The sequence below is a fragment of the Sarcophilus harrisii genome, chromosome 4, assembly GCF_902635505.1.
Source record: "Sarcophilus harrisii chromosome 4, mSarHar1.11, whole genome shotgun sequence".
Classification (NCBI taxonomy): Eukaryota; Metazoa; Chordata; class Mammalia; order Dasyuromorphia; family Dasyuridae; genus Sarcophilus; species Sarcophilus harrisii.
In genome coordinates, this window is record NC_045429.1 from 156,418,464 (window position 1) to 156,440,307 (window position 21,844).

The window sequence follows — 21,844 nt, forward strand, 5'->3', positions numbered from 1 at the left end:
TTTGCTATTGCTCAATGTTGTAATATTGTCTTGTTCCAAAAGTTGTCTTTTTTTGGGGGGTGGGTTCTAAGTATATTCATCAATTCTCTTCTTTTTTCTGCAATAAAATATGAATCTTCCTATATTTTTAGGGTGGTAGCCCCTGTATGGGTTTTTTGTTGAAATAACTTTTCAAATCTGTTATGATCCATTTTACAGTCCTGAAAGTAATACATTAACAATTTTGATTGTTTTAAATGTGTTTTTCCCCTTAAGTTTTGATTCCAGAATGTCAATAAACTTCTACATGAATTCAATCATAATTTTTTTTCTTATCAGGAGACACAAAGTATGTATAAGAATCACCTCCGGCTATTGATTTCATAAGTCTTCTAGCTCAGATTCTTTATTCTCTATAATTCTTTAGTATATATCAATACTTTTATACTTATTGAATCCAAATGACAAGTTGAGATTTAAAAAAACAATACTGGAAAACGATTTCATGAGATAAAATTATTAAATTTTTTTGATGGAGCTATAGAGCTTTATGTCATTAATACTAACCAAATAATTAACGTATTTTAGTTTGACATAATTTGGAATTTATACTTAGAGACACTCTGTAGATTCTTTTGATTAGTGCTATATTTTTTTGTATTCAGAACTTCTGGGCAGTTTCTTATATTACTTGCATTATACATTATGATGTTAAGGTTTTTTGATTGGTCAGATCCTTCTGGGAAAATCATGATCCTTAAATTGTCTCTATGTAGCCTGCCTTCCACATCAAGCTATTTTACTTATATAGAGATCATGTATTCTTTTAATGTTACTGTTTTTTGCTTCCAGATTGTCTGCTTCATATTCACAATCTGTTGTTCTTTCTTTTTCTTCTTGAAGAGACTTGTAATTGGATTTGGATTTTTCAAGTTTACTGATTTTTCCTGTGTTTTAGCCATAAAACCCAGGAAACAGTCTCTTAAAAATCTGTTTTCTTTCTTGAACTATTCTGAAATGCCTTTTGAGCTTCCATGTTTACCTGGGAAATCCACAGACTTCTTTTGTGCTTGATCAAATATTGGTTTAATTTCCTTTATCTTACAATATTTATTTTGAGGTGTTTGCAGTTTTCAAGATAACTTGTTACTTATCTTGCTTTTGTTAAAAGTAGAGGGGGAGAATGTAGCTAACTCCATTTTGAATTCAGCTGATTCCTTTCAGTGTCTTCCTTCTTTCCCAATTGGTACAAAAAGAGATTTAATTCCTTTTGAAAAGGAAGAATTCAACTTCCCAAGAAATGGCCCCTTCCCTTGCCCTACCAGATAGGCAATGTAGGGTTCCTTTTGATTTAGTGCAATTGGCTAGCCTAACAAGGATACCCAGTTTCCCTAGATCCTATAGCTAATGATATACTTTTTCCTTACCAAGTATACTTTTTTGTATAATCACCTGTGCTATAATGAGCAGCTATTTTTTTTCTTTATCTTATGTAACATATAAATATTACTAGATGAAATGTGTGAAGGACACATATTTCCATCAACTACTGGTAGAGTTCAGCACAATCTGAGTAAATAAAGAGCAGAAAAATTTTGTCTCTGACTCATATTGATTTATTGACAGTGACTAGTTAATTATTTAAAGAAAATTCACACAACTTCTAATGTTAGTATATTCTGATTTGTCTACTTTGCTCTAAATTTTTAACTGAATTTTCTTCCTGCTGAGATATTTGGTGGTTTAAGTCTTTTTATTTTCCTTATAAGGACTTCTTTTTTTCTGATCCTGTGGAAATAACTCTAACTGCTCTACTTATAACAAATAATTCCTTTCAACTTTTTCTGAGAATTAGGTGGGACTGGCAAAAATATCTAATTCTCCATTTTATTGGTCACATAACCTCAAATTCAGCATACTTTTTTCTATGTGGCTGAAATAATAATAAATTCAAAGCTAAGAAGTATCACTATAGGTTAATACTCTCTCCCCTGATAATGTCATGTTTTATATGAATTATTTATGATGTTATTTTTTTGATGGCATTTAAATAGGGAACAGATTTATTTATGGAAATCAAGTTCTGCAGTGTTCTCACTACACTTGGTTCTACTTAATATATTTATAGTGTGTGAATAAACAGGGAGAAACTGAGTTAAAAGACTTAGTGATAATCAAGAAAGGCAGTATAAATGTCAATGCATGGGGCACCTTGTTCAGTAATTACTGAATCAATAAGTTGCTCTTTATAAAATTGGCACATTGTTTTCACTCCTTAATTATTATAAAATCTATGTGAAAGTGTTGCTATAAGTTTTTTAAACCATAAAAGCTGCAAATACTTTGTATATAGTTGGAGCTGCTGTGAGTATTCTCGCCTATCGATAAAAGATATGTTATGTCTTTCATTTAAAAAGGTGGCTTCAGGCCTAAAGCTGAGGGAAAAGTGTCTTTTTAGTAATTCAAGTGCCAATATGCAGTTTTTGAACCATTAATTATGGCTCTTATCTAGCCTATTACTCTCTGTTTTTAGAGAAGTTATAGGTTTCAGTCATTTCCCTTGATATAACTGTTCTTTTTTTATTATATCAATGATTCACAAGTTTTTGGTTCCTTATTTGACTCAACTTGTGCTGTGTTGTACTTCTTGAAATCACAAAAACAATCAGAAATTTTCTCCATCTTCTTTCTTTGGGGCTTCTCAGTTATTTTTTATATCCAAGTTACTATAGTAAGATTTTTTTAAATTGATATTGAATGATTTTGTTCTTTTTAAGTTCTTTTTTTTTACTGATTTAACTTCCTGCATTACCTTAGCCTCTTGGTTTTTGTTTTTACTTGCTGATTATAAAAGTAAATAGAATTTCTGATGTGCTTTCATTTACCAGATTTTCTAGAGTACAAATATTTTTGGTTGCCTTTAATTCAGCAATATTGCATTCAAGTTTTCTGCAGAATATCCTAGGTGGATATTGATGTAATCGTTTAATCCTTTCTCCCATGTATGTAATATTTGGTGTTTAGAATAAGTGATGTTTGATATCTGTCCTTAGAGTTATTCCTTGATATCAAGAAATATCAAGGAATAATCTTTCCTGCTATGGTTCTTACTATGCCACTTATACTGCTGTATGTAGGTCCCAAAATGTTTTTTATATTATGCCAAATATTATGTATGAACATGTTCATTCATATTTACTACAGCAAACACTATTTTTTAAAAATCAACTTTTGAGGTTGTGTAGCCAAGATAGCAGAATGGAAGCAGAAACTCATCTGAATTCTCCCAACATTCTCCTTTAAGCAATTTTTAAAATAATATCTCCAACTGAATTTTGGAGTGGTAGAACCAATAAGTCAGAGTGAAACAATTTTCCAACCCATGATAATTGAGGGTGTCAGAAGGGGGAGGTCTGACTCATCCAGGTGGTGGTCAGACCTGGAGTACAATGCAGTACAAGCAACACAGTGACAAACCAGCAGCAGGCTTTGGTTATAATTAGAGACAATAAAAGCTTCAGAAGTTCTCAGCCTGTAGACTTTAAGCAAGTTAGACACTTTACACATGAGATTACAGGTGACACACTCCTGGCACTGAAAATGGGACCCTTTGCAAGGCCCATTAATAATTCCAGGTCACAGTCCCAGGGCCAAGAGGAGCACTGTACTTGTAGTTTCAGGAGATCTGGGCCCTCATCAGAATTCTAGGGTGGAGAAGAGTGCTTGTGATCATTCACAAGTGAACTGGGTAACTAACTGGTCTCAGTTCCAAAGCAGAAAAAAGCAAAAGAACTTGCAATTAAATACAAATAAGATACTTTCTTAGGGTAAAGAGCACAGGCCAGGAAATTAGTAGCTACATCTTTCCTTAGATTACAACACTTTGAAAGATCCCCAGAACTAGTTTTGAAAGAGAGTAGGGAAGCACAAAAACCCTGAAGTTTGGGACAATGCTCTCTTCACCCTAGGAGCAGAGCTTAACTTTAATATAAAGTTTAATAGTCAAGAAATAGGCTGGAAAAGTGGGCAAACAACAAAAAAGAACCTGACTATTAAAAGTTACTATGGTGAAAGGAATATTTTAAAAAACAAAAAAGCAAAAAACAAACTCAGTTGTACATAGCATCCTCACAAAATTTGACCATGTATTAGAGCATAGAAATTTCATCAAAAATGCAGAATAGCATTTCTAATTAGTCATCTTGTCTTCAAATAATCTCTGTTCTTCATATGACAGGATCTCCAATCCCTTCACTTAAGCACTATCAATGTTCCTCTTTAAAATGTGACATCTAGAACTGAAGGCCACATTTGAAAGGTAAAATATAGTTAAGGGACAGATGAATGGTTCTGTAGAGGTCCTGAACTCTGGAGAAGTATATTTGAAACAAGGATACTTACAACAAGGTGTTAACTCAGTGGAATTGATGAGATAATGATTCTCTAGTTTACATATATTTAGTACTTAGCATGGTGAGTAATGGTTCTCTAGTTCACCGGTACTCAGTATGTGTAATGATGTAATTGTAATAGGGTATTTAAGGGCTAAAAGGAATGGAAATGAGACATTCCATCTTTGACCATCCTCCTGGTGGCTCTCCTGCCTCCTGCACTCCTCCACTAAGATCAAGACTGGGTCAGACTGTGACAGACACAGAGTATGAAGGAGATGATAAAGACTTTAGAATCTATTCCTGACTATCCTCGTGCTGTCTATCCGGCTGAGATCAAGACCCCGAACATTACATGGTTCAGATGCACAGAAGGGAAAAGATCCCAACACATTTGAGTAGTCAAGAAAGGAGAAAAATATAGTGTCACATAAAGTTCACTGAATTCCATATCAAAAGATCCAAATATAGTCTTACCTTAGTCATTTGCTGGTTGTTCAATCTTGGGAAATTCCAGAATAATGGACTTTTTAAAGCTAGGGAGCCTTTTCTATTTTTGTCTTTATATCTTCCATGCCTAAACTAGGGAAAATCTAGGACCTTAAAACAAGAGTTACTTTTTGTTCAAGGTTCGATTTCATCCTTAATCCATTTTTCTAAGAAAAGCTTTTATTTTTGACCTCCTACATGGATTTAAATAGGGAAAAAATCCAAAGGGACCTAGGTTGGAAAACACAATTTTTCTTAATATTTTCAGTTGAACTAAAATTTAGATTGGCAAGGGGGCATTGTATGCTTCCCTATCATTGTCCATATGCTATACCAAACAGCACCTGCTTTTATCTACATTTACAAAATTTCAAAATGAGAAACAATATCCAGCAGAAAGGATACTAAATAAAGAGTTTAAATGTGGTCACTGGCCACACCAACATATTAATAGCAGCCCATTTTTTTTTGTAATAGCAAAAAACCTAGAAATAAAGTATGTGCCTATTGATTGTGCTTATAAATTGTGGTATATCAATATAATCAAACATTTGTCTTTAAGAAAAGGAAAATATGAGGAATTTAAGAAGATTTGCATGAATGATACAAAAAAGAAAGAAGAACCAAGATAAAATATACATACAATTAAGACAATAATGTAAATGAAAACAACTCTAAGAGGCAATTGAATCCAGATTAAGAGTAATGAGCAATATTATTACTTGCAGGGGGCAAATAATAAAACACACCTTCCTTCTTGTAGAGAGGCATGATTTACAGATGCTATATATTGAATATGATGTCCAACAAATTTAAGTTTTGCCTGTTTTTCCTTGTGATAAAAGAAATATTGAATGGACAGTTTAGGGAATATTGGTGAATGTCTGTAGTATAAAAAAATAAAACATCAGCAAAACTTTTAAAAAATATAATAGAAGCAAAAGAATATGAGCTTCTAATGTTTAACACTATCATTTGATTTGATTCAGATTTTACTCCATCTTATTTAAGTTTCCTTTTTGAGCAAAAATTTCACTCATATTCCCTTGTAACAATTATAGCAACATGATGAAAATAAGTCTGAGATGCAAATCTGCTCTTAAAAATTTGTCTCAAAGGCCCATTAAATTAATTATAAATAATACACTTAATGTTTTGGAGAGAAGGGATATTCAATAGAAAGATAATTATAGATATGCCCATACATATAAAATATGTAAATAGAAGATGATACTACTATTTAAAGTTCTTTCTATAAATAGTGCCTCAAATGACTGAAAATCCTTGAAAGAATAGTGAATAATCTGAATACATAAATTACTTTGATAAAAAAATTTCCTGACAGGAAAAAAAGACAAAGAAAAAGTCTTTTCTTTTTGTCAAATATTCCTAAGAACACCACATTATGCATTATAGAATCATCCTATTGCTGTTATGAAAAGTGAAAAACTCAGATTATGGTGGATTTGTCTTAACCTAAGTCAATGAACCAAAACAATTAAAGTAGTTATTGGTTTATCCTTTTCCTTGTTGTGAAATAATGTATTTCTTAGTGTCTAGTCTCATTGTTCCCTAGTTTTTTATTGCAGAGACAAATGCTAATACTTAACAAGGTTATCAATAACCTAACAGACTCACAAAAGAAAACAATATCCTGCCTATATTACTCAGGGAAGAATGGTAACAGAAAGATGTCAAGGGAGTAAATACTATAGTAAATACTAAGGTAGATTGGAAAAGTGACCTGATTTTCTAAAACTGCCTACAGTTTATTTAAAAAAAAGTAGCACCCTCTCTAGGTTTATTCTTTTTGACTCCCACTTGCATTGGCGGATGTCCCTATAGAGTGATGACTACTGCTTCTTTCAGATTTCTAGGGTAACCTTGAGAAATTGGTATTTTTACAGAGTCCCCATCTGGTATACTCTCCATTATTAATCATCCAGTAGATTTTTATTAGTTTTTAGAAAAGGGATTTACTGAGAAGGTATATAGCAAGTTACAAAAATATTCTCCCCCAACTCAGGATGGCACTCTGCCTTTTTACACACAAAATTTCTTAGGAGAGTAGTTTCAAAATGTAAAATTTAAAAGCAATGAGGGACATGTAAAAGGAACAAGGAGCAACACATGAGTCATGGCTCCAGAAGTCTTTTTCTCCCTTTGTGAAGTTTTCATTTTAGGAGTAACTTATTCCAGACTCTTAAGAATTGATAATAAAATCCACAGCCAAGATTCTTTATTATAAGGTATCACAATCCCTGAAACTGATAACATTCTCAGGGTACTATCTTTTCACTTTCATCTTTAGGCACTTCCTCTGTTATCAATCATTACCATTTGGTGGATTCTGTTACCAAATACATTTGCTGGTGGAAACTAATAATTCTGATGGATCTTCTGATTACTTGAGCATTCCTGACTGGAATATTAATTTACTTTTGACTAGGAAAAATTAAATCCTTATATTTAAGAAGGAAAACAAACAAAAAGGGGATAGGTTCATCCCTTTTATATGTCAAATTCAGTTCTAGTTTAGCATCTACAAAAATCATGAATTTTTCTGGTTCCTCAGCCACATAGGAGGCTTTTGGTCATTTTATACTGCTAGCCTTTTGTTATGGGCCAGAACTTGAAACAAGGTGCTAAGTCAGTGGAATTGACAGAGATAATAGTTATCTAATTTAGCATAGTGCTTAACAGTTCTCTACTTCAGTACATGTACTTAGTACTTACTATAGATTTAGCATAGTGCTTAACAGTTCTCTACTTCAGTACATGTACTTAGTACTTACTATAGTTCTACAAGATTCACACCTTTGATAAAAGAGCATATATAAGCTAGGAGCCTCAGCTAGGATTCAATTGGGGAGATTCAGAAGCCAGAGAAGGCAGGCAGCTCTCAGAACCACAGCCATACTGGAAGGCTCTCCAGAAAGCTGCCCAGCCCCAGGAAGGAGATAATAAAAGATCAGGACTATAAGAAAGCTAACTGGGCCACAGGAAAGGAGACAAGATTTGGAAACAGACAATAAAGGATTTGGACTTTAATCCCTGGCTACTTGTGTGGTGATTACTGAACTGAAAGGAAGGCTGCCTCCAGAGACCCCAAGAAAACCCCAACAAGAGAAGATTACATTTTAGAGAGAATATTACAGCCTTTTAGTCACTCATGAATGGAAACAGATTTCCCTAAATTTCAAATATTGGATTGAAACCAGTTAGATAATATCTATTCATGTTAGGAAGGGCAAATGAGAGCATATGCTAAAGACAGGCTCTTCACTTGTCAGTCACTCCCCTGAGAGGTTTGTTACTAGCCATATAGCCATAGAAAGAGAGGAATGTAGTCCAAGAAGGTAGAGGATAATGACCTTACAATTTTCTTTAGGTTTGCTCTTGCCTGGATTCACATGTATGTCAATCTAAAGACCTTGACAGAAAAGTGGGCTATGTCACATCCCAGTGTCCATGTAAACTCTTCCTTCTTCTCCTTTAGTGGAGGTTTCTTTGGCAAGATTGCCTTAAATGAGTTTCACAAGAACAAATTCCCCATAAATAAATGAAAATTACAATGACTTTCTAATCCTAAATCAGATAACTTTGGGACATGAATTTGATCAGGAAGAAGAAAGTTCAACAGATGGACTATTTTATTCCCATGAGATATAATTACTTGATTGGTTGCTCTATATTCCAAAGAATTCTGGCCCTAGGGGCTAAGTCTAGGGGCAAACATATCTGACCATGAAAAGAAAGTAAAGTTTTTGGTTCCTCTCTAATGAGGAATAAAATTTTAAGAGGACATGTCTGAAAGGACTGAAGTTTAAGTTCTGGGCTTTAAACTAAAATAGACATAACAGAGACTATTAACTATATTATGGAGAAGTAGAACTCATATTTACACCTCATAGGCAGCAACAGCGAAAACAACACAGAGAGGCAGAGCATTGCTTAGCAGGAGGACACAGAAATGTTATGAAGCACTCAGGTGGAAGCTGAGCAGAACTCAAGTCTAGGAGTGTTCAGAGCAATGGCATCATTAACACTGGAAGTCCTGCAGTATCAAAGGAGTGCTTTTCATGTGCTTTGTGCTACATCTTCCCCTATTTGTGTACCCCTCCAGGTATGTTCCCTATGCAGTGATGGCATATGAACCTGTGGGAAAATGTGTCTCAGGTCCTGGGAAGGACATCTGCTGTTAATTTCTTACTTTGTTATTTCATTAAAACTCTTTGCTTTAGGAGCATCGAGATGGCGCAGTGGCTAAAGCACCAGCCCTGAAGTCAGGAAGACCTGAGTTCAAATCTGGTCTCAGTCACTTAACACTTCCTAACTGTGTGACCCTGGGCAAGTCACTTAACCCCAACTGCCTCAGTGCAAAAAAAAAAAAAAAAAAAAAGTCTTTGCTTTCAACTAATTAATAATCCTTTGGAAAATTAGTAAGAAAATACATAGGTTTGAGTAGATGCAGACTGACAGAGTACTTTGTACTTTGGGTACAAATATCTCAAGACCTATTAATGGGGGTGAACCCTGAAACTGTGTCCCCTTTAATCTGTAAAAGAAGGGTGATTCAGGGTCTCAAGTTCTCCCCTGGAAAAAGCATCTCTTTCCCAGACAATGCCCTCCTCCCCAAGTTAAGTGGTTTCATTCAATTGGCGATCTTGGTCAAATCACCCTCCATTGAAACTGAGGTCTTTTGGGGGTGGCCCCGATTCCCTTTAGGGAATTCCCAGACTCTTGGAAAAGCTTTCAAATTCTCAATTAAGTGATTTCATTCAGTTGGAGATCTCAGCCTCATAATCCTATTGAGTGGCTGCAAACTCCAAGATAAGTAATCTCTGGAAATCTAGGCCTGGGGAATTGACAACATTGAAGGAATCTAATTCAATTTTGAATGGAAGCCCAAGCCTCAGACTGCTAATAAAAGACAATTCTGAACCCTGAATCTTTGCAGAAGTCCAAAACAGAATTATGCTTGCTAAGGAAATTCTCTTCTTGGCAAAGCTGCCTGCTAGAACTTTTCCCCACTGTGAAGATATTCTCTTCTCAGTGTTAATCTTTGTTATTTCCCTAACAGGACCTTTTTCCCACTAAGAAGTCTGCCTTCCTAGCAAAACAGGTTTCTCAATGCCAATAAAATTCCCTCTTCTGCCACTCAGATTTTTGGGTTTGTGAATTCTTTTGCATTGGACCTATGCTGACCCGAGAGAATTCCCCACCCCAATTCTTGACTACTAGCCTCATCATTTGCATCTCACTTTTAGGAATCCATATTTTACTCTACATATATCTTACTCTTACTGAAAATTCCCAAGTCTTTGCTCTCTTGTTCTTTCTCCTGGTGGAAATTCAAATGTTATTCTCCCTTTTTTCTTCTCTCAAAAGTCTGTGTTTTATATGGTCCCCTTCTCAAGCAGGCCAAATCACTATCTCACTTTTTCCCACTCCACTTGAAGAGTTATGTATCTGGACCAGTGACTTTAAAAAATGTTCTTAATTCGTCAAAAGGTTCTTAGGTTTTTTTTTCCTTATATAAGCAATACATAACATACCATCCTTTTTCACAACTGCCCCCTTTCTAATATCATCAACACAAAATAGGCTTATCTCTTTTTTACATAATCTTTAGAGATGGCTTTTTAATGATACCTTCTTTTTAAAGGTTTCCTTAATATTTTTAAGTGATCCTGAGGAAGGGACTCCGAAACTCTGAAAATCTTTAAAAAAGAAAAACTTCTTCAACTCTGCCTCAGTGAGGGACCCCGCCCTGAAGGACAAACAGTTTTGTCTTTATTATCTGGGTGGGGTCGGCTCAGTCCTGAAACTCATTGAATTCAATTCAAATTCTAGCCCTAGCTGAAAACCAATGAGGAACCAACTTGGGACTCCACCCATGGGCCTCCTTTAGCTAAATCTCTCATTATAAAAAGAGCCAAACTAAAACCCTCTCTTTGCAGAGGTTCCAAACATGCCAGTTATACCATGCTTGGCATCCTAAGGAGCCTCTTTCCACTGGAATACTCTTTCTAGTGCCATCCTCTCTTTATCCTCACCTATTTCCTTAACCAGACTTTAACTTTACTTCCAATCCCAATAATAAATCTCTTTTATCAATCTAGGTTTTTGGGTCTGTAAATTCCTTTACAGAGAACCTTTGTATCGCCAGAAGGGAGTCCCCAAAACTCCCTATCTTTGCACCAAATCCCCAAAGGGGTGCAGGAGAGCCAAACCTCTCCATTTGGCTCCCTGAACCCCAAACCTGCCACTAGACTTTATCATTTAACTCCCTGACCACCAGAAACCCTAATTTCATTTGGGTTCGCCAAATCTAAACCTCATCAATCCTACCATTGTTATTTTCATTTTTTCTAATATCAACAAATTTACATTCACAACTTAATATAACTCAAGGACATTTTTCATATTAGTCTGATTTAAATCACTTTCATTTAAATGTTTTGAACTTTTTTGTCTTAGATTTTACCTGCATTTACCTGCATTTGGATGTCAGGATTAGTTTAGAGTAAGAGTGTGTAGGTGGCCAGAAGACCCATGGTCCTTAATGTTGGCTCTGATTCTCTATGCAAAGTTTTCCTCTGTGCCTTTATCCTATTTCTTATTTCTGTCTCTTGCCACCTCCTACCTGATGCCATAGTAGGCATGAAAAGAATCAGACCTTGAACTCTATTGTTGAAAGAATTTATTAAATAAATAAAGTGTATTGTTAATACCCATTCAAAATCTGCTGAAGGGAATAATGTTTACACTGAAGCTCCCCCACCCTCCTAAGAAAAACAAGAGCTTGCCTGTTTGAAAATATAACTAGTCTTTGCATAATGAATAATCAGGAAGCATGTCACTACCTGGAAGTTTATGAAAACTTGCTCTACAAGTTTAGTAAGGAGGCTGACTCAGAGAATTCAGTTTGTACAAGTTCTTCCATGTGTGACAGACTAAAACACCCTGACTTTCTTCTGCTGTTCTAGTCTCACTTTTGGAATTAGCTTCTTAGTCTCACACTTTTGGAATTAGCTTCTTAGTTTAAATCAACAAGAAATCACTTTTGGCGTGCCTTTAATATACACATCAGCACAATATTTTTTCATGAATATGGACCTGATAGAAACAGTAGTAAAATCCTCTTCAAAATATTTTTCAAAGGTCTAGTTGCTAAAGCTTCATGAGGAAGAATGTTTTTCACATTGTAATAACTTGCTCATAGTGATCTTCCCTACAGCAGTTATCTGTCACAAGCAATTTGGTGTGTCAAAAGCAATAATAAGAATAATCATTTTGGAGAATGAAATGATTCTGTATGTAATAAGAATACTGACTGATTTATTTATATTGTAATTTATAAAATAAGTTCTTCAAATAGTAAGACTTTTTCTAATCAGTTATTTTTGTTCACACAGACAATGTCTGAATGAATTATGTGAGAAATCCTAAAGCTCATTTTCCCTAATAGTTTTAAACCAAGATATTCTGGTAAATATTTAACAGATGTTCCCATATGCAGGACACATTTTTAGGTTTAATTTGAATATTAGCATTTTGCCCCATCGTTTTATTAAGTTTAGACAATCAACAAAACAATATAACAAGTCCTGACTTGTAGCATTTGCTTGTGTCTAAGGTATAAATACAATGAAAATTTAACAAATGGCATTTCTCAGGTAAGAGCTGGTTGGAGCTCACTCCTGGTTATAACTTCCTCTTTGAACAAATCTCCTGCTAGAACTATAAACAAGTGGAAAATTTTACTTTGAGCTTCATATCCTTTTTTCTCCTCCAGCTATTTAATTCAACCATAGAATCTTAGATTTATAGCTGCAAGGATCCTTAGAAAACATAAAGTCCAACATTTATCTTTTTAGATGAGGCCCAGAAAGGTTAAAGGTCACACAGATAATTAAGTAGCAGATCTGAGATTTGAATACAGCTCTTCCATCTCCAAAAATCTGGCCCCCTGCTTTCATAGTATCACCAGCCTCCTGGCACAAGAAAAGCTCGGAGCTGCTGGATGTAAGGGTGTACCTCTTTTTTACTTCTGCAAAGTTAAAGCTTATGGAAGGCAAAGATAGATGAAATGTTAGGGGTGAGACCCTTTCAGGTGTAAATTAGGCATTCCTTGTTGTTGTTTTTTTAAAAGAAATTCTGAGGTTCAAGGTGACTTAGTTGAAAATAAAAAAAAAAGCAAAGCGAGGCAATGAACTTGTCCCCAAGGGAAAGACTGATTCAAGATCCCAACAGGAATCTGGATGAGGTCCTAGATCTGGACAAGGCAGAAACCTCAGAAGAAATAATACCTCTCCCCTTCTCTGCTTAGGAAATGATAAACCTCAGATCAAAGGCCTGAAGGAGAAAACTGGAAAGATTTTTTCCAATTCTAGGCTAAGTGTCTCTGTCCTTTCTGAAAAGTGACAGTAGGATGCCAGCTGAAGAATCCAGTCATACAGAGTTGCCCCTAAGGTTGGAACCCAGTAGAAGCTGCACCTACCTAACAAGGAGTTCAGAAGATCAACTAATTTTGTCCTGATACTGTTATCTGTGAATATTCAGCTCAATAGAGAATCAGACTGTACAGGAATGACACCTGAGAAAACAACAGAAAGACTTGCCTATTGACAAGGATATCATAGTGACACATATCAGAATGAGCCAGAAAAAGAAATATTTTCTAAGATCTGGGTCTACTGGCTGATAATGAATAGGAAAAATATTGGTGGGGGTTTGTGAGCTACAGTGTTTGTTAGGAGTAGCCATCCACAGGGTTGTCTCTATAATTTGAAGTAGCAGTTATACCTTGGATACCCAACCTACTAGTGTGAGTAGGAATTGGGACAGTGAGCAATTCTTGAAAATCTTAATATGAATTGTTTTAGTGTTAACTTAAAGTGATGTAGTCAAGAAGGACAAATCTTGCCATCAAATATTCAAATATCAACAGACACCCAAGTATTTGAGGACAACATTTGATTTAGAATATTTAGTAAACATTTCATTGAATTTTGAAGAGTATATACCACCATGAGGAAATATAACTACTATTAAATAGGGCATTTATTTTTACAGAAAATTTCACCAAGCTCATTGGTCTTGCTTTCAGCTTAGTCCCCAAAGCCATTGTCTAAGGGAGGAAAGCAACATTTGTGGAAAAGGTCCTGTCATCCTCTTCTCCTCAAGCACCAACTGTCACCTCCAAAGCAAATCAACCCAGTTGAAGAAGCAGGGTATGCTGAGGGAAAGATAGGCAATGGCATGTATAAAGTGAGTCAAGCCACTGCTAATCACCTTGACCACCACTTGCCCTTTGGCCTCAATGATAATAGTCTAGAACCACATACTCAAAAACCCTGGGTATAATAGCTATAGCTTATATCATTGGCCCTGATTTTAGTCCATTGTCTATAGTGAACAACTCTTTTGGAGCATCAATCAGTCTACCATCCCTCCCACCACCACTACTACCATCAATTAATTGCTGAACCCTAGAGCCCCAAGAATAGTAATGCTTCTCAGACAACCAATTTACCTTCCAGCCATAGACATCATCAGCCACACCAGTCACCATTTAGAGAAACAACCATTGTGTACATGAGACCTGTCAACTACCTCTCCAGGTGCTACAATTCCTATCTCCTCAGGAGCCACAGCTCCTGAAGACCCAGAAAAGAAAGTTCTCATCACCAAATATCTCTATTAAATGGCTCGGCAGATACAGTTTTTATCAATGGAAATGACACGAAAGAGGATGCGTTATCATCTGATTTGGCAGTGACCCATTAGTCACTGGTCTTTTACATCTGACTTGAAGCTAAATACCCCTCTAAGAATGTGAGTTCCTTAAAAATAGAGCAGTTTTTAAAAGTGCTTTTAAAACAGAGATATTTTTGTATTTCTATCCCTAGTTATTAGCATAGTACTTTGCACATTGGGCTAATTACAGAACTGATGTCATTCTTGTCCTATAAAAGGAAAAACCTAAATGCTACAGAATTGATGTAGGTCTACCTGAACACAGAATTTCAGGTCTAATATTGCTATTCCTTGAAAAATGTCACAAGATCTCTAATGACCTCAAGTGGTAACAGCTAAAGTTGCTTGATTTGTGACAGGGGATAAAATGTAGCACATTACAAAGTGACTAGATTTGTTAACTCAAGGACTATAAAGATAAAATGAAGGGAACAAACTATAACCAAGATTTATAATAAATTACATGTCTTAAAAATTCAATGATTTGGGTTTTTTTTTGTTTTTTGTTTTTTTTTTGCTGCTTATCTTATCAGACTCTTTGAAGATGGGCAAACAGGTGTCTGTCTCCAATAAGTCATTCAATAAATTAGCATCAAATGCATATGAATGCCCAGAATAATGCAGAGAGATATCTGGAGGTAAAGTAAGTGAATAGATAAGAGAAAGAATTGATTAAAAATCTAAGTGAATTAGAAATTGTAGCATGTGAGAAGAAGGGGGAAGGTGGGAAAGAATACAGAAAGGGAAGGAAAAAAGAGAGAAGAAGGGGGAAGAGATGGGAAGGAAGAGGCCAGGGAAGGAAGGTCAAGAAAAAAGCAGTGTTTTCAAACAGTAGTAGCTCTATGTCATGCTTGTAGTAATAAGATGTTGATGTGTCATTGTTTCATAGACATTTCATGTACTGTCTTCTTTGCTTTAATTATGATGAATCCAACATCAACCTGATAGTTCTAGTGAATACAACTGTATAATGGGAGAAAATTACTGAGGCCTTTTGCCAATTCCTGCTATACAGAACTAAGAGACAGCATAGTATCATAGAAAGAGAGCTGAATTTGGAGTCAGATCACTTGCATTCAAATTCTTATTCTGATAATTCTTGTATCACTTTACAGAAGTCACTTTCCTCTCAAGGACTTCTATTGTCTTTTCTATATAATGAAGGAATTGTAGTAGGCCATCTCAAAGGCCTCTTCCTAATTCTAAAGTATATTATCTCTGCTGTTTGGGGGAGTTAATGCTCTTTTCAAAGTATTTTTGCCTCAGCATATAGTTATATACTGAAAGATGCCTGCATCTTTTAAAGATAGTTTCCAAATTTGGTTACTTTGTGGGTTTTTTTTTTTTAATTTTTAAGGAGAAATAATTTTAAAGTTCAAATAAACATCCTACCATAGTTTACTTTCTTTAAAATAAGCATATCCTTATATTAAAACTTACTTTAATTGTGAGTGACTGCATTTTTGCAATATTGTAAGTAGAAATTCCTTTCGTTGCTTATCAGTCCACAGATCAAACCAATGAGTTATAAGACTAACTCTTTCCTGAAAAAGCTGTAGAAAAACAAAATGAAACATTTTTATACATTTCAATTTCTAAGTTAAATTTTCCCAGTTCAACATGCTATTAGCCAGTTAGGCAGAATAAATAAATATTGCTAAATGTCTAGGGCAATTAGAGCTCTGTTTAAAGAAATTCATTACTTAAATTATACAATGATCAATTCTGATGGACATGGCTCCTTTCAGCAAAGAGATGATTCAGGCCAGTTCCAATAGTCTTGTGTTGTAGAGAATCATCAGCATCCAGAGACAGGACTGTGGGAACTGAGTGTGGATCACAACATAGCATTTTCACTCTTTTGTTATTTGCTTGCATTTTGTTTTCTTTCTCATTTTTCCCCTTTTGATCTGATTTTTATTGTACAGCATGATAATTGTGGAAATATGTATGGAATATTTGCAAATGTTTAACATATATTAGAGTATTTGCTGTCGAGGGGAAGGGGTGGGAGAAAGGAGGGAAAAAATTTGGAAAACAAAGTTTTGCAAAGGTGAATGTTAAAAATTATCTGTGCATATGTTTTGAAATAAAAATTTTAAAAATAATTTAAAAAGAAATTTATTGTTTTAAGGGCATGTGATTTTTGAGACAGTAGAAAAAACCCTGGATTTGGAATCAGAGGACCTGAGTTTGAATTAGTATTCAAACTAATTTTAGGTGCTTACAATGTGTAGGAATTCGGGCAAGTTAAATAATCTCTCTTGGCATCAACATCTCAAGTATAAAGTGAAGGTGTTGAACATCTATAGATAACTTCTGAGTTCCCTTCTAGCCATAAATCTATGAATCTAGGAATGTATAGGGGAATTTTTTTTTAATTGGCAAAATGTGAATTCACATTTTGTAGTAAAATTAAGCTTGAGGAACTTACCTGTTTATTCAATGATTTGTTGATAATTGGTGTCCAAGTGCTGAACCTCCTTTGAAAACACTCAATCACCTGAGTCTTGCTGGAAGACTCTCTTACTGACATTTCTGCAAAGATTTCTCTATTCAAAGTTCCAAAAGTTAAAAATTTATTCTATACCTGGAATGTTTGATAAAGAATTCCTAGAAGTATACAATTCATCAAAGGATTTTGTTAAACCATTTCAATAATCAATATTGCAATATCTTAGTGCTAATATATTAGGGATGGGTGGGAAGAATCTATACTTATGGTTTCAGCATGGGAATTTCCTGGTGTAGAAACTCCTACTCATTTCCTCAGTATTTCTTACATGTTATCTTCTCTTCATTTACACAGCTACCCTGGTTCAGACCCTTAACAGCTCTTATCAGTACTACCACAATAACCTTCTGGATATAGATTGAAGAATTCTCTCTGTGTGTCTGAAACTTTTTAAAGTTTTTTTTAATTTTATTTTTCTTGAGGGTTTTTTTAAAATTAGGGTGGGAGATCTATGTTTTCTTTCACAGCATGACTTATGAAAATGTTTTGCATAACTAGTGCACATATGCATATAACTAGTGCATAACCATGCACACATGGTTTCTTAATAAGCCATGGGGTAGACATAAGAAAAAATCTGGAACTGCAAAGTTTTTTTGTTTGTTTATTTATTTATTTATTTTTGTTAAGGCAATTGGGGTTAAGTGACCTGCCTGGGTCACACAATTAGGAAGTGTTAAGTGTCTGAGGACAGATTTGAACTCAGGTTCTCCTGATTTCAGGGCTGGTGCTCTATCCACCATACCACCTAGCTGCCCCCAAACTCAAAAGTTTTTAAAACAAATGTAAAAAATTCTTTTAAATGTTAACTGAGGAAAATATTAAATACACAAATTTAAAAAATAAAAGGAAAAAATAAAACCAACACATCAAAAAGTTTTGGAGGTAGAGAGCTAGAATGGTATTTGGATGCTATTCTTGGTTTTATTTCTAATTTGTTATATAACACATACACATAGAACCACAGAATTCAAATTATAACTATTACCTATACCTTTACTATCGGTTTTAGTCCTTGAATTGTATCTTACCATGTTCATATTTTCAGGAAATCTAACTGGGAAATTTATCAACTTGAGAGACTGTATCAGCTTTGGTACTCACACCTCATCAGTATTCTTAGTACCCTCTGCCCCTCTGACTAGAGGACAAAGCAAAAAACTCATCCCAAAGACTCCTTTTAAAGTGTCCTCCCAAGCCAGCAAATCTTTTTGTCCCATCAATGACACTCCTAGGAATATTCTCCACATGCTGGAAACCTCCTTCCTTTATCTCAGTACTTTCCCAGGGTCACACAGCTAGGAAGTGTTAAATCAAGTCTGAGGCCAGATTTGAACTAGGATCCTTCTGACTTCAGGGCTGGTGCTCTTTCCACTGTGGCATCTAGCTGCCCCTCACATAGGCTTTTGGTTAAAATACCCATCAATAATCTAGGAAGAAAAAGCTGCAGTTCAGGCTCCCCAGCTCTTATGCTGAATGATCAGCCACAATAAAAAAGAGACCTCTTCTAGGCCTCTTTCTTCTCCAATATACAGAATAGTTCTTCAGCAACAGAGAGACAAATACTATTGCTAGGAGAGGATTCTGGGAAGATAGTGGAGTAGGTCAGAAAACTTTCAGCTCTTTGAATTCCTTCCAAAGAAAAAGATAAAACATGGTTTCACAGGGAATAGATAGTAGTGGAAGAAATAAAAGTTGGGCTAAAATCAGGCTAAAACAGATGTTCTAAAACAACTTAAGGAGACCCCTGGAGAGAGTTGACCTCTAGGAGCAGAGGTAAAGCCTGAATGAAGTGTAAACATCTCCAAGCCAACTCTTCCAAATGAACAAACAAATCCTGGAGGTAGCTGGGGTTGGGAGCCAACTTCAGCCTTAGAAAACTTATCTCATGACTATGTGGGGATCTGACTGCTGAGCCAGAGAAGATTGAAAGATTTTCCACACTGGAGGGATGTCTAGGACAGCTGTGCTGACCAGAAGCATCCTAGGTGGGGCTGCTCCTGCAGGGAGAAGACCTAGAGGAAGGTATCTGGAACTTTGGGCCTTATAGGTTGGATTTATTGTGGAAATGAATAAAAATAAAATGGGATGAAATATAGTTAAGTTGGGATCTCCACCTTTGGAAAGGAAATCCACAACTGATGAGATCCTAGCACCACTGAACCATATTTTGGGTACACTTTCATTACAATGGAGGTAAGATTTTGTTAACTTCAGTCTACATCCTTAAGAGCTTAGCTTAGTCAATACACATTTATAAGCACCTAGTATATGCCAGGCAGTGTACTAAATTCTGGGATACAAAAAAGAAGTTAAACACATTCTTGCCCTCAAGGAGATTACAATCTAATGAGGGAGGTAATCTACAAACAAATATATACAAAGCAGATATATACAGAATAAAATGGAAATAATTAATCAAGGGAAAGCACTAAAATTAAAAAGAATTGAGGAGGGTTTCCAGTAGAAGGTGGGATTTTAGTTGGAACTTGAAGTCAATGAGATCAGTAGGCAGAATGGAGAAGGGAGAGCAATTCCGGAATGGCTAACCGCCAAGAGACAGAAAGGTCAGTATCACTAGTACACAAAAGGTACTGAATAAATGTATTTGAATTCATCTGACTTATTTTGTATAGCCTAATCTTAAAAAAAATTTTTTTTTAAAGATTTTTTTCTTAAGACAATTCATTAGCCTCATAAATAAAAAGTGCTATTCAAAAATGGCACCAATGTATTTGCATATATCCATTTGAAAAGTCAGGGGCTTATAAAAAATGTGACTAAGAAATTAATAAAAGACAAAAATATTTTCTTTTTGGCATCTCCTTCAATGATAAGTAGGATATTAAAACTTTGACAACTTGCTAAATGTTGCATGTGGCAAATCTTGCTGCTAACAGTAACTTTCATCGATTAACATTTCTGAGACACATGTGTGAAGCACTAATACAATAAACAGTGTTGATCTCAAGAGCAATTTGAATGTATACTTACTGTCACCTCAGGTATTTAAAACCTAGAGAGAGAGAGAAAGAGACATTCTGAGTCTGAAATGTAAGAGAAAAGAGAAGGAAATAAAGTTGTTTATCAACTTCTCTCATTTATCCTAGAGTAGAAGTAAGTTCTGGGTATGAGGGTGGGAAAAAATAATGTGTACCATAGGTAGTCATCTATTCATTATCCTTAGATAGTCCTATCATTTGTATTTCTCTGCTAATGTTCCAAGACTTCTGAATACAGTTAGAAAAATGAATCTGAAGTACAACTTCACCTTGCTGCTGCTCAGGGATCAATCTCCTATACCCCAAGTCTCAAATCTCATCTCCCATAGTGTCTATTCCAATACTTCCTTCCTTTGCATCTACATCTCTTCTTTATACTCCACACTTAGAACAAAAATTGACACTACTTCACCTGTAGTTCTTCACTTCCCTCCTCCAATTTCTTAAACTTGGCAGCAGTAACTCTCATTCTCTTTTCTCTTTGATCATCCAGTCAATAGACATAACAAAGAGACCAAAAACAAAACAAAAATAAAACAAAAAACACTTTATCCCTTGACTATTTTATCTACTCTCATGGCTTTAATTATAATCTCTATGCTGATGACTCCCTAATCTTTATTTCCAGCCCTGAATTCCCTTTTAGGTGTCAAAACATATTTCCATAGTCTTCCTAAACATCTCCATCTCTTAAGATCCATAGCCACTTCAAATTTAACTTGTCTACTACTGGGCTTATATCCCAAAGAGATATTAAAGAAGGTACAGGGACCTTTTTGTGCAAAAATGTTTGTGGCAGTCCTTTTCGTAGTAGCTAGAAAGTGGAAATTGAATGGATGCCGATTAATTGGAGAATGGCTGAGTAAATTGTGGAATTTATTTTATGTTATGGAATATTATTGTTCTGTAAGAAATAACCAGCAGGATGAATACAGAGAGGCTTGGAGAGACTTACATGAACTGATGCTGAGTGAAATGAGCAGAACCAGAAGATCATTATACACTTCAACAATACTATATGAGGATCAATTCTGATGGAAATGGCTTTCTTTGGCAATGAGAAGATCCAATTCAGTTTCAATTGATCAGTGATGAACTGAACCAGCCACACCCAGTGAAAGAACACTGGGAAATGAGTGTGGACCACAACATAGCATTTACACTCTTTCTGTTGTTGTTTGCTTGCATTTTTTCTTCCCAAGTTATTTTTACCTTTCTAAATCTGATTTTTCTTGTGCAACAAGAGAACAATATAAATATGTATACATATATTGTATTTAGCATATACTTTAACATGTTAAACATGTATGGGGACTGCCTGCCATCTAGGGGAGAGGATGGAGAGAAGGAGGGAAAAGTTGGAAGGGGTGTTTGCAAGGGTCAGTGTTGAAAAAATACCCAAGTATATGTTTTGTCAATAAAAGCTATAATAATAATAATAAAAAATAGATTAAAAAATTTAACTTGTCTAAAATATACTCCACTCAACTTTACTATTTCAGTGTGTGGTGTCACCATTCACCCAATTTCTCCGATTTGAATTATCTTTAATTCTTCCTCTCCTCATTCTTCCATCCAACTAGTTACCAAGTCTTGCTGATTCTACTAGTGAATTCCTATCCATCTTTTGTATTCTCACTGGAATCATACTAAAACAGGACCTGATTGTCACCCACCGAGATTAACAGTTGTCTCCTTTTAGG

General features: G+C 35.2%; 1 protein-coding gene across 1 annotated transcript in view; it reads right to left on the reverse strand.

Moving 5' to 3' along the window:
- ECT2L (epithelial cell transforming 2 like) overlaps window positions 1-17,227 on the reverse strand; it is an 85,153-nt gene extending 67,926 nt beyond the window's left edge. Inside the window, exons 1-2 of the mRNA XM_031964194.1 lie at window positions 17,059-17,227; window positions 16,065-16,177 (exon numbers count right to left, since the gene is read on the reverse strand). Of these exons, the coding sequence (XP_031820054.1) occupies window positions 16,065-16,177; window positions 17,059-17,160 (215 nt within the window). The 5' untranslated portion in view covers window positions 17,161-17,227. The remainder of the gene's footprint in view (window positions 1-16,064; window positions 16,178-17,058) is intronic.
- Between the last annotated feature and the right edge of the window lie 4,617 nt (window positions 17,228-21,844).